This window comes from Gavialis gangeticus, unplaced genomic scaffold (assembly GCF_001723915.1).
Source record: "Gavialis gangeticus isolate Ggan-Ray unplaced genomic scaffold, GavGan_comp1, whole genome shotgun sequence".
In the NCBI taxonomy this organism is placed as follows: Eukaryota; Metazoa; Chordata; order Crocodylia; family Gavialidae; genus Gavialis; species Gavialis gangeticus.
In genome coordinates, this window is record NW_017729029.1 from 15,879,430 (window position 1) to 15,893,531 (window position 14,102).

The 14,102-nt window shown below is 46.1% G+C and overlaps 1 protein-coding gene across 5 annotated transcripts in view; it reads right to left on the reverse strand.

Annotated features, from left to right (window-relative positions):
• Positions 1-1,663: 1,663 nt before the first annotated feature.
• FGF13 (fibroblast growth factor 13) overlaps positions 1,664-14,102 on the reverse strand; it is a 511,145-nt gene continuing 498,706 nt past the window's right edge. For all 5 annotated transcript variants that reach the window (XM_019521340.1, XM_019521337.1, XM_019521341.1 and 2 more), the window contains 2 exons: positions 4,276-4,474; positions 1,664-3,077 (listed from right to left, as the gene is read on the reverse strand). In XM_019521340.1, the coding sequence (XP_019376885.1) occupies positions 2,941-3,077; positions 4,276-4,474 (336 nt within the window). In that variant the 3' untranslated portion in view covers positions 1,664-2,940. The remainder of the gene's footprint in view (positions 3,078-4,275; positions 4,475-14,102) is intronic.

A 14,102-nucleotide genomic window follows, 5' to 3' on the forward strand; every position in this document is an offset into this window, starting at 1 on the left:
AACTGAACCGTAACTCCAGTTTTCAGTGCTTAGCACACAGCTGCTTATTCTGCAGGGGAGAGCCTTACGTGACTAGGCTTGGATGGCTCTTATAAGCATGTTTTATAGACCGATCGGCATGGGCAAGGAGCAGCTCTCAAACAACTGAGGAAGCTTTGTCTGGATAAGCCAAACTGCATAGTAGGGAGCAAGTCCTCAGTGGAGGGAGCTTCCCAGGTAATTTAGCGGCAGTCCTCAATTTCTATCTGAAGCTGCCAAGTTCTCATTGTCGTAGACTTATAAAAAAACAAGGGTTGGAGGTCACATCTAGTCCAACCCCCTGCTCCAAGCAGGACCAGCCCCAGCTACATCATCCTGGCCAAGGCTTTGCCTAGCTGGGTCTTAAAAACTTCCAAGGATGGAGCTTGCGCCACCTCTCTGGGTGACTTGTTCCAGTGCTTCACCACCCTCCCAGTGGGAAAATTCTTCCTAATATCCAACCTAAACTTTTCTTGCTGCAGCTTGAGCCCACTGCTCCTTGTCCTGTCAGCTGTCACCTCTGAGAAAATTCTTCCTCCTCTCTCTCTGCTTCCAAATTTGCCTCTTCACTTGCAAGATTTTTAGTCCATGGCTGCCCCAAAGCCCCAGCAGCTGAACCGCTGGTGGTTGGTCTATTGAACGCAGTCAGATGCTGATGTCAGTGATAGAAACTAGGGGGACACTTCAAGAAGGGGGAGTAAAAAGCTGAGTCCCCCAAAAGCCAGTGGAGTGTTTTTCCCAGGTGCAGGGAGGACATAAACGTAGCCAAAATACAGCCAGAAATGGATGAGTAGGTGGCTGGACCTCAAACCGATGCGGTATTTGCATGCACCTGAGTAAATTTGATAGAGAAATCAATGAGAAGCAATATACAACTCCCCCAAAGCGGTCAACTTTATTTGCTTTGAAACCAAAAATCCAGAAGCATGTCCCTGAAATGTTATACCCCCGTATTTTCACCCCATGTCCCTAGTTTTCAGGGGGCTGCCGTAGTTCATCCTGACTAGTATTAGGGTTCCTGAGTGGGGAGAAGGTGAGAGAGATTATTGATATGTATGACTGATAGGTCTGAAGTATTAATACATCTTGCTTTAATCTTGAGTAGCACATCAGCAGCCCTCAAGGAGTTAAATTCTCGCGGGAGACACTTGTTGGGAATGGGCAGTATTTGTGTGAGACTGTAACCACATCTGTGTTGGGTGGGCGGCCTCTCTAGACTCATTGGCATTTGAATAGACTTGGGTTTGCAAATACTGTGCACCAAAGAAATGGGCCAGAGAAGCAAGAGTCTTCTGCAAGCCAGGGAAGCTAAAAGGATATGGGGCTTATATGGTGGGGCCCAAACACAGCCATCTGGGGAGAGTCCAGCAGGGGAGCTTATGGGGTGATGCACCGCTAATTAGTTTGCAGTTTTGGCTGGATAGAAAAGAATGGCTCCAGAAAATGTCCCAAGTGGAAGCACTTGATAAGGCTTGGCTTTACAGAGGCAAACCCCCTCGCATAAAAGGATACTTAAAAATACTTAACATTCAACATAAAACATGTCATAACACTCATCATGTGCACATCTCATCTTCCTCCCCTCCTCCCCCAGCAAAATTGAGGATCTCCATCACATAATAAATCAGCAAACTTTTTTAAAAAGTACATCTTAATATAAATAGTTTATTCAGTGCATGGGTGTGTATACAACAAATAATAAACAACTCTTGCACAAGGCAGAAACCTGCTTGCACAGAACGATGTCAGTTTTGGAGCACAGAATCCAACGATGATTAACGCACAAAATCTTACATGTCATGCAACTCTAGGCCCATATTCCAACTTTCTCCCATGCAACAGATACGATGACCTAAATGGAAACCTAACTAAATTTTTTAAACATTTTTTTTTTTCTTCCCAATAGCATGTATAAGTATACGTTGTTTAGGGGTAACCGATCCTAACGCTTCCTCCTACACAATATTCACGTGCCCATTACAGTGAAAGAAGGACTTTTACAAATAAGACGGTTCTCGTAAAAAAATTAAGTCACCTTAATTCCACAGTTTCTGTCTTTAGAAAAGAAGCCACGACAATAGTTTAACATGACACACAAAATGGAATTAAGAGAAATCTATGTTGGGGGATAATCTTCTCCCTTTGTGTTATCTTCCACTGACTCGGGTTAACAAAACAATTCAATTCCTACAGACTGGGGTCAGCACAAGAACTTGACCAGAATACTACAAATCTATAAAAATTTTATATTTCGTTGTGTTTAAAATCACAAGAACACTGTTAGCTTGAGGCTGAGACACCGACTCTCAGTTCCAACCCTGAATTGATTATGTTTTGAAAGATACAGCTTTAAAGACCCATTGGAGTTCAGAACGCAGAAAGTTGCACTATTCCAAATTAAAGGATACATTTTTATCAAGCCTTAGATATAAAACGGTAAGCCAAGAAAACAACAGTGTTTACATTATTTTTGTTTGCCCCTATAAAACATATAAGCATTAAAATTTCCTTTGAAGAGCAAAAGTGGTCTTTTTTTTTTTTTCCTTAGTTGGAAAGCAAATTCTTATCAGCAGTGAATGCTGCGAAATGTTTATTTTTTGTTTAGTTTTCCACAAAGCATAGAGAGAGAAAGAGAGAGAGAGAGAGAAAGAGAGAGCTGGACAATTCTCCTCCGAGAGTTATTCCGCAGGTATGTTTTGCTGGCTATTCAAGTGCCTCATGATATGCACAAGCATCTTCTACATTATTGGGATATATCCTTTGACAACCAGAAGATCTAATGGCTGATAAAACAAGTGATCTATGCAAGTTCGGTGGCTTGTCCTGACGACTGAACTTTTGGATGAAAGACTGCTAGTAAGAATTCAACTGCATCCCGAGGTAAGGTTCCTTTGATAGAGCACTTGGCTTGCCTGAACCTGGCTACGTCGATTCGTTTTGGCTCATGGATTTACCCCCGTTTAACACTCCCGAAACACTTCTGCTTTTTGTCGGGGTCCCGCTCCCAGATCTTGAAAACTCTGTGAGATCGTGGAGAGAAGGTTCTTTGTACATGGCCACTGAAAAGCAGAAAGAGAAAGCAGCACGTCAGCACAGTTGACATATAATTTGTGCTAGGGTATGTGGAAATCTATAGCTCCAAATGGCATCTAGAAAGTAATGAATAACAGAGGTTTTGTAACAGAAATGTGTTCATTACCTGGATGCATGCGCTCAAGAGGTTCTTTTTGCATTTGCCAACACTTGACTGACTTATGCAAAGAGCATTTCAAAGGTTCACACAGTAACATTTTAGAGATGGGAACAACTGATGCACCAGCTAAAATACTTGTTTAATACTTGTTTAACTACTCAGTGGCCTTGACCCTCCGCTTCTGTAAATCAGCAGAGCCCTGCTGACTTCGGTGAGAGCCTGCTGATCTATGGTGACCTGGTCCTCCATTTGCACAAATGGTCTAGACAAGCAAATGAGAAAATGGACCTTTAACTTTCCTATTTCCCCCATTTACATGCACAACCAGGCTTGATTTTTTGAGGTGCAGTGGGTGCACTTATTGAACTTTGGTTTTTTGAGGTGCAATGGGTGCACTTATTGCACCTTGGTTTTTTGAGGCGAAATGGGTGCACTTATTGCGCCTTGGTTTTTTGAGGTGCAGTGGGTGAAAACATGGTTCTAAACACAGGCTGCAAAGTTAGTGTAGAAATGGCATATACATCCATCTGGTAATGCTTCTTGGAGAGATCCTCTCTGGTTTCCAATAAGTTACTCACCTTAGCAGGTTACTTAAGTAAACCTAGCTTCTCTGCAAAGCATCATCTGTCTCCCCCCGTACATTGTGTATAGTATTCAACAGCAGTAGACAGAGAATGATAACTAATGCACACAAGCCAAAATCAGCCCTCTTCCTAAGCTCCATGAAACAAAACAATTAATGCAATTCACAGATTTACTGGTCATTAGTGGGCCAGCGGTTAGGACCTTCCAGCTGAAATCTTCATTAAATGTAATTGCTGCACTGGGAGCTATAGGCACGAGAGTTAACATATAGCTGGAGGCACGAAGCGAATCACACAGCAGAGGAAGCAGTCAAATCTACTCCACCCCAGACCTGGTAACATTAATGGTTGGTTAAGGGATGCAATATTTCCTTTACGCAAATGGTTCAACCCTTAAAATAGATACTTGTGGCAATTCAATATTTTTGGTGCAATAAAATGTTAGCTCATGGAAACTGAGGGAAAAGGAAAAATCTTTACCTTTTAATGGTTTGGGAAGAAAGTGTGCGGCAGGTTTGTTTTTCTTCACGTGGTTTCCTTTCATGATTTCGCCTTCTTTGTTAAGACCCAGGTACCAACCCCTGCCAGACTGTTGCTGTCTGTAGATCATTGAAGAGTATGTCACATAGTAGTTTTCAAATACTGATTCTTTGAACTTGCATTCGGGGGTAAAATGTTCCTGTAAGAGAGTCGCACATCAGTATCTGTGGTGCTGAAGCGCACATCAGTTCATGCATGATCACTCGATCCTCGACAGTTAAAGGACATATCTGACAACCCTTGGGGCTCCAATTAGGGAACGGTAGCCCTAGAAATCTTAACAAGCGTAAGATCATTTGCAACCTGTGAAATGGCGCCGGGAACAACTCGAGGCAGGATAACAAAATCTTGGGAAACAATGAGTAAGCTTTCAATGAAGAGTTCTTGATCCGTGGGCCATCGCTGGCTCGATAAACCAGGGTATTTGCAGAGAAGCTGGGCAGCCTCTGTCCCTGATGAAAACCCTGCTTAAACCCATGTAGGGAGCCAGGAGTCCCTCAGCACCACACAACCAGCATAAGTACCTACTGCTCAGCTTCAGTTTGTGCCCAGGGATGCTGCTACCCTGGCTGAGCCCACACCCAGAGTGGCCCCATACTCAAGGGTTGCCAATGTGTACCGACAGCAGGGAGTTCAGCCCTTGCAGCCTTTTCTGTCTGAAAACACGGCTGGAAGATCTGGTTAGAGCCCAGGAAGTGGGGAACAGGGCTTGTGGGCAGGTAGTTCGAGCCCACCTCTCCTAACAGAGCTCCCAGACCCCCAAGCTACAGGCTGGGCTGGGCTGGGCTGGGCCTATTGACATTAGGTAGCAAGCAACGCGAGACGGACATGGCTGGAAGGAGAGCAAACAAGCCCAAATATGAGGCTGTAGCTCGGGTTGCAGGATATCCCTGGGGACATGCAGGGAATCACAAGCCCTGGTCTCTCATCAGGATCCTCTGAATTCGGCAGCTAAGCCACTGCACGTGCAGTTGTCCCATTTCAAGTAGTGGGAGCTCACGCATCGGACATGCCTGTCTCAAATGTGTGTGGGGCAACGTTGAGTGTCACCATGGCCAAGTCCCTTGGGACGATCTCACCCCAAGGTGCTAAAAGAGAAATGCCTATTAAAACTTCGAAGCCAGGGCACGGAAAGTAGAGGGTCTCGACCAACCAACTGCTGGTCAGGTAGTTTAGGGCAGCTCCCTCATTGAGTCTCAATTATTTACATACAACCTTTCATTAGCACTTGCCTATTCCAGCCTGTCTGTGCTTGAAGCTTATCCTAGCTAGAAGAGACCCAGTCTGCAACACCAAGCCCAGGCCAGGTGCCATCAGCCAAAGAGGAAGCCTTACCTTCATTTACAATGGCCTGACTCTACAGGACATTAGGGCTAAAACACAAAGCAGGCACCTTGGTTGTAATACTGCCTCTCACCATATGCTTGGGCTACTAACTCAATGAGTTCAGCTACTAACTCACCTTGCAGGTGCTAAAACCACAGGCCCCTCAGCGTTGGTCTACAGATGCCTGAGGGTCTGCAGCCGTGCAGGCCCAGGGGCATCTTGCCCATGCCAGGGTCATGCAGCTCAACAGGAGCCCCCCCACCCATCTTTTAAAACCTGGGGGATGAGGGGGCAGGTGTGGCAACAGCAGTGCCTCCCTTTTCTCCAATAGCTCAGTTGCTCAAGGGCTTGCCCAGGACGTGGGCAATCCGGCTGCACATCAGAAAGAGGCATCAGACGGGCACTCTGGGCTTGTCCCTTACTTATGAACATCCTAATCACAAGGGCACTGATGCATATTTGCTCCTGCTGAAAGACTCGTTCGTTAGTCGAAGCAAAGCGGAGCTGATGCACAGTCTGGGGGCATGACCACCCACCCCAAATAGCCTATTCACTGGGCTGCTCTTTGGGCTGCCATGGATTTGAATGCCCAGGAATTGCACCCAGGCCCCTCACATTTTTGAGGGTACCCACCATGGAGCTCTAGGAGGTTTCGCCAGATGTAGTGTGAGCTTTTTCATGTTTAAAAAAAGAACCCCCCCCCCCGATTTGACAAAAACGCTTCCTCTAGAGTAACAGCGAGGGGTTTACAAAGGACCCATGACTACAGTGTTGCTCTATGGTAGTCGTGGCTATGGTAAAATGCCAGCCTATTCTCCATAAAGATCTTAGGTTTAATTGCACTTGTCATCCTTGTACATGAAGTGCCAGGGGCTGCAGGGGAGTCATTCATGTGCATGAAGTGAGGTGTCAGGTCTATAGTATCACAAGAAATAAATTGTGACAGTAATTTGGGGGATTTTTTTTTTTTTTTTTTTTTTAAATAATCACAGGAAACTAGAGGTTGCGCTTCAATGAGTCATCAGCTTGAAATGGCTGGAGCCAGTTCCTCAAATCATCCTTTCTGAGGAAGAGGCAGTATTTTAATAGTGCTTTTGCCCTACTGTCTCCGTGTAGGAGATGGAAAAAGCATATGAACCCCGCTCTGACTTGGAGCTGCTTCAACAAAGGATATATAGCAAGCAATCGCCTCCTTCTTCCTTCATGTTAATCAGCGACTATTTAATTCACTGATAACTCACTTCATGCTCAGAAAAGGACAGGCGTTGTATTTTAGAAGATTTCTAAACAGTGCCTCCCCCCCCCCCCCAATTACTGTGTCCATAGTGAGCTCTGTTGATAAGGAAAATGTAACGTCTATCATCCAATTAAGAACGGTCAAGCCGCAAACGACAGCGCGCCCCCAGATGATGACGGCGTACAGACAGTAATTTGCAGCTCAAGGGCTGGCTGCATTCAGGGCCAGAGGTTCAGATCAGGAGCGAAACCACAGCAGCATTTACATGGTGCGTCTCCCCCTTAAAAAGCCGAGTGAATCCAGAGCGAGCAGCTCTCCCGTGGAGCGGCTGCATTTGGCAGCCTCGGGCGAGCAGGGGCCTTCCCTGCACACTGAGCTGCCGGCTTTCCTAACCCAGCGCTCGCTGTCAAAGGCTGGCTGCTCTCCTGCTGCAACAGGAGGAGGAAAGGGGGAGAGGAATGGAAACAAACGCTGGGACAATGGCCTTCATCCCCGATGCTCTTTTTACCTGCCTCTTCCCTAGGTGCAATGATGACGAACGCGGCGGTGATGCTGCACACAAACAGCAGCACATGCCATTAAAAGAGGAGCTCTCCTGAGCTGTACCTGCGAGCTGCCCCCCCCATTCCCCCTTCCTCTCTCTTTCATCGTAACCTTGCAATAAGCCCCAATTTCAGTGGTGGCAGCAGCAACGCCAAGCTGTTTCCTGACTGCAGCCTGTCTGTTTATCATTACCCTCAGCTGAATAGCACGCATCCGGCCTCCTTGTTTAGCCCACGGCAAGGATGGGGCCAGGAGGTGAGGAAAGCCTTTATTATGAATGGTACCCGCAGTGCCGCCTGTGTTTTACTGCTGCTGCCCTGGGCAAGAGATCTATAACAGTGGGGCAATCACCCTCAGTGATTAAAAATAACAAAAAATAAATAAAATAAAATAACAAAAAGGTATTAATGGAGTGGGGGGACACAGGTCTGGTGTCCTACTGCAACTACATACATAAGCATATCCTTCACTTTTACGAACATGACCTCCTACAGGAATCGCTGGCTGCGCCCATGCTTAACAGTTCAGCCGACAGTGCATTAGCTACTGCATAATGTGTGCTACGTTATTTTAGCTTTTTTTTAGTTGTACTGGAGTGAAGAAATGCATGGTCAAGCCATTAAGCACTCCGCCTGAAGTCCTTACTTAAGTCTGGGCTCGGAGCGGGTTGGGGCACCGATGCGTTCCCTCCTGGATTTCAGAGCAAGAGCTAAAGTGTCTCAGCACAAAGCAGTCCCAGCACAGGGGTGAGAGGACCATATGAAGCCCGTGCCTCTGCTGCTTCTGACAGCCCAGACTAGCCGCTGCAGCAGTAGCCAGGTAACTGAATAGCTTGTGGAAGACCAGGTGGCCAGGCTACACGGTCTGTGCACTGGTCCAAAGCATGCACAGGAATGGACGGGGGGGTGGTCGTCACACAGCAGAGATGGCCTTTCTCCCGGTCAGCGAAGGCAGCCAAGAAAGGAGTGCTTGTGCAGCCCTTTCCATCCTACTAGGAGAGCACCGAGCACCAGCTGGTAATAAACACTGCAACGGAGGTCTGACATATGGGATGTGTTCTCCTGCGTCAGGCTCTTCCTAAGGGCAAACTATTCATGAGTCAAAGCAGAGTGTGTGTGTGTGTGTGTATATATTATATATGTAAGTATGTGTGTGTGTATATAGGTGTGTGTGTGTATATGTGTATATATATATATATGTGTGTGTGTGTACACACACACACACACACACACACACATATATGCCACATAGCACCAGCCTGTGCACTTTAAAAGAAATGTCCATGACTGTGTATATATGTGTGTGTGCGTGCACACATTTTTCTCTCTCTCCCTCCCTCATTTTATGTGTGTGCGTATCTATATATCCATATATATATATACACACACACATATAGATACACACACACACATATAAAATGAGAGAGGGGGGAGGGAGGGAGAGTGCGAGAAAAGTGTGTGCCTGTGTGCACGCATGCGCGCGCGCGCACACACACACACACACATATGCACCCCCCCCCCCCCCTCTGGTTTAAGGGAGTACTGCCTTGATGGTTTCAGTCACTGGCAACCAGAGAAACACCACAGGAGAGAGCTGCATTTAAAGGCTGCAAAGTGAGCCAGCTGTTTTGGGCCCAGAGCAGGGACAAGCTACACGGGTCCACCTCCCCTGATGGCTGCCATAGAGGTCCATTGCACCTCCCAAAGATATTCTCATGTCCACAGATAGAATAATAGAAATCATAGAAATGAAGGGCTGGAAGGGACCTCGAGAGATCGCGTCCAACCCTTTGCTGTGGGCAGGAATACTGCTGAGCTCAAATAGTGACTCCCAAGGGTGGGCATTGCACCCCCTCCTCGGGAAGTCTATTCCAGATCCCAGCCCCCCTTACCATAAAGCAGTTCTTTCCTACATCCAACCTGAAATCATCCTCTTAACAGTTTATGGCCATTGCTCCTTGTCCTCCCTTGGCATGCCCTAGTGAATGGTTTTTCTCCCAGCTCTCACCCCTTACATACTTATAGATAGCCACCAAGTCCCCCCTCAGGCTTCTCTTCCCCAGGTTGAACAATCCCAGGTCCCTTAGTCTTTCCTCATAAGGTCTGTCCTCCAGGCCTGTCTTTGGACCAGATGTACAGCAGTGGCACTGAGAAGGGACACAGTTAGAGCCGAGGTGACAGAAGCAGACCACATGCAGCAAGGCTGTGGCCACCTGGCATGCGAGTATGGCAGTGTTACCCCAGGTTTTACACAGAAGGAAGGAGTGGAGACAGCCAGCTTTCCCAAGCTTGCACACTGCCTCGCCTCTAGATGGTGCGGGGTAATTTGCACTGGTTTAGGAGCCTGGACATGCTGCTGGTACACAGGTGTAAACTTATTCTCAGCTATTTTGAGGTGTAGCTTCAGCCCAGGGTGGAGTGACTCACACCATCGCCTGGCTATACACTACAGGTTAAATCCAATTTCTCTTTTGTGGCATCTGTGCAGCATGTAGCCAGGTTTGCCCTATGCTTCATAGCAGAGCCTGCCTAGGATGTACTCAGGCTCCAGGGAAGATTTAGATGCATGTATATCTTTTTACACAAAACTTTAGTGAGAGCCCACCCCACCCCCCGTGCAACCAGTAACTGTTCATTGGAAAAAAATAGCTATGCCTCTGCTTAGTAGCCCAGGATACTAATAGTAGTGCTGGAAGGATTCACACCTTTTTTTCAAGCTCCATCATGACCACCATGAGTAGTCTAACTCCCATGCTATGGTCCAACCACTCTCCAGCCCCTTCTCTTGAAGCCGGAGCCACGGACACTAGGATAAAAGATACGTGCGACTAAGAAGAGAAGAACAAACCTGAGGGAGTGTATGAACTGAGCTAGACAGAAGTTACTCCAGTGCTATATCTGCCCATTTTATCCCATGACTAGTAAATGCAGAAAAAGCCAGGAGGGACTAGAAGCCAGGCCCTGCAGTTCTCTTGGTGCATGTGTAAGAGATGTGACCGCACTTCAGTTGATTAACATGTCTACTGGCAAACCGTGTGTTCCCATCCTAGTTGCCCATTGGATCAGCTTCAAAAAGAGGGCTGGAGACAATGTGATAGATAGAGCACTGGGCTAAGAAACAGAAAATAGAGGTTCAAATCTCCACCGCGTGAAGAAAAGGGAAGCTGGAAGCTAGTTCTTCCTTTGGCTAGTTGTGCTAAATTAGTTTTTCTCCTCCTCCCCATCTCTAAAATACAAGCAACCAAAGTGCCCAACCTGCAGTTATGTAGCTGTCTAAGTGTCATTTCTGCATGCAGAGGTGACGTAGGATTTGGGCCCATCTGGCCGCTCCATTTTTACTCCAGATTAAACACGTCGTGGGCTGAACAGACCGCAGTGGGAAATGATAAGCCCATCTCCACCTATTCACATGACCTATATTAAGTCAGCTGTCCTTGCGGTTAGAGCCCTGGAGGCCTCCTGATCTACAGCATACGTCTGATAGACGCCAATGTTCATGCCCCCTGTTCAGGTGAGTAATCCTATTGCAGATTTTAAGCCTCGTGTAACAGGTTTCAATAAGCACGAATGTAGATGATATTACCGAGACTCCATTTTTTCCTTATTTTGCTTCTCTGGGCTGAAGCCTACAACTGAATGATCATATTAGCATTCTTAGAGGAAGTGCACTGTGTATTCACAGTAGCATTGAATGACAGGGAAAGGCTATTTGTGGATTTGAGCAAATCCTCTGGTTGCCCTAAAAGTTCTGGCCATGACACGCAAGCCGCACATGCAAAAGTATTCTGGAGCTGTTCCCCACCACCCTGCAACCAAAAAGCAAAAATAGCTTTAAGCAAATTGGAGCTATCTATCACAGTTGCAATGCAGCCAGGCTTAAGTAAGCAAGAAGATGAAGTGTCAAGAACTTCTACTTGGGTTTGATCTCTAATCAGCAGAAATGCAGAGATGTTCTTGCATGGAAAGAACTACGTCTGCATTAGCTACCTGGAAAATAAAGAGGAATTTGGATATGATGATATGGTGGAAAGATGGCACTAGCATAACGTTGTCAGGACCACATTTTCCAAGCAGCTAACTAACCACATCATCAAGGGTGTGAAAAATTCATACCCAATTAACTACAGAAACATAATGATCTTTTTTTTAGACCGAATGATGTAACAGCAAGGGCCCAGTAATTCAGGAGCTATCATGGGTGAAAGCCAATTCAATGCTGGAACTTCTTGTTTCTCTTGTTTCTAACCCTAGCATCACCTGAGCTGGCAGCCCCTCAACCAGTCCTTAACCAGACCTGGAGGAACCACCCTGATCCTTGCAGTGGGCTAGCAAGCAAAGCACAACACTACGTGTCATGGGTATTTAGCTTACAGCTATCCTTAGCACATGGGTACTTTTCTGTGAGCACCATCAACACAGGTGTCCACCAAATAAATCCAAATATAGAAGATGAATCCATCACAATTTAATGAATGCAAGATTGGCACCTATGGATGAAATATGGCCTGTGATTGCATGGTAGTCCTTGGAGCATAGGGTAAGACTGGCCAGAAACCGGCTTTGGAAGGACCTAACAACAGCACCCCAAACCAGAAAAATGTCTTAATTAAAGAAAAGGTATAGAATCACAGAAAATGAGGGTGAGAAGGGCCCCCAGGAGGTCAGCTAGTCCCATCCCCTGCTCAAAGCAGGACCCTTCCCAACTAGGTCATCCCAGCCAAGGCTTTGTCTACCTGGGTCTTAGAAACCTCCAAGGATGGAGACTGCACCACCTCTCTGGGTCACCTGTTCCAGTGCTTTACTAACTTCCAAGTGAGAAAGTTTTTTCTAATATTCAAGCTGACCTTCCCCTGCCTTTCATTACCTGAGATTGATCTTTTTTTCTTCATCCTGGCATGCGGAGTTAGAGTGTAGGCTTCGGATCACCACCCCATTGCGTGCGGTGATAGCAACAGCACAAGATGTGAAGACTTGAGCTTCCAAGTCATCAAAAATCACCGCGCCTGGATCATCAGTGTGAAAAGCCAGCACGAAGAGCCAATGCAATGCAATGTGGAGCCAATGCAGCCCTGTGTGCACCATCAGTGGATGTGCCGCCCTCTTTGAAAGAATTTGGTTTGGATGCTGACAATGTTCGGCCCTTCTCAGAGCTCGGGTCCGGTCCTGCAGAGGTTTGTGAGCTTTGCTTAAATTTACCTTCTGTGCACAAGCCTATAATTTCCGTGGGTGCTGCTCCCAGCACATAAAGTACGCAAGTAAACCATTGCAGTTTGGGGCTCCCATTCGGAAATCCAGCAAGTGTTACAGTACTGAGTGCCGAACCGCAGCAAATTTTCCCCTTCAAAAATAACACTGTGCTGTTTATAAAACCAGTAGAGCCAGTGCACATCTTTTAGGTGACACTAAAGCGCAGCAGGCTAATTCTACTGTGTATTAGCATGGCTTGCACTGTGACGCACTAATGGACAGTAGAATTAGTCCACTGCATTTCTAGCATACCGTGTAGACGTGCCCACTGTGACTTCCATAGGAGTCAGAGGTTAGGTCTATTCTGAGCAGAGGCCTGTGCTTAAAATACAGCATGCAGGCCTGGGTGCCCTCATCTTGGGACCGAGCTAGGAGATGTCTACCTCACTATGAGGACCTTTGATTGCAAAATGTGTAGACATAGGTGAAGTAGCTTTAATTTAGCAAGTTTAGGTACCGCTAGCAATTCTAGCTGCGGCAGCACATGCTTCAGCTTGGGGTCCACAAGCCTGCCTGAGACTCTGGGTCTGAGTTTCACTCTTGCCACCTCTCAGTTGTCATAGGTATGTACCCTGAAAGACTGTGACTGAAAAGGTGGCATTGGGAGGCAACAAAAATGTTGCAGGGTATCTATTATGAGACAATGCCAGTGGTATCTAGTGTCCGTTGGTCATTAAAAATAGGGAGAAACAATGCTGTGCTGAGATCCACACACCAAAAAGAACAGGTTAGGAATAGCGAACCAGAGATGTGCAACAACCTGGACTATTTCATATACTTGCTAATTCATAACCAACCAGAGTTTGGCGTGGAAGCAATTTTGGCAGGGATCCTTAGCAAAGTTGTTTCTAGCTCGTTCAGAGCAGAGACGGTCTTTTATTTGCATAATAAGATTCTGGTAATATTGGGATATGCAGGAAACTGCAAAGGATGCAATAAACCTAAGCGTTATAAATCCATTCAAATAGCATATGGAAAAAGTTGGGGGAAGGAGAAAAATGGTCTCAGGGTAGCTAACTAAATACTTGTGTTCCAGAAGTGAGATTTAAGGTTTGGGGAAGGAATGAGAGAGAGGGAGTTTGAAGGCCATTGTAATTATTTCCCTATCAATACTCCTTCATATATCAAATCGAATATATACACACAAAAGAAAAAGAAATCAAATTAAAAAAAAAGAAAAATCAAAGGCTGACCTGAATCTGAAAACATCTTAGTCAAAAAGAGATCTGCAGAGCAACCAGACTCCTGTGCTTTTTTCTCTCGCTAGCCTTTCTGTTGATTTTCTTGTGAAAATTTGGACACAGCACTTCAACCCACACCTGTGAAATGGGTATATTCCATTCTAAAGAGTGTCACAAGATTTGGTTGCAAAAAAAAAAAAAAAAAGGGTGGGGAGTTTTTTTTTGTTATGAAAG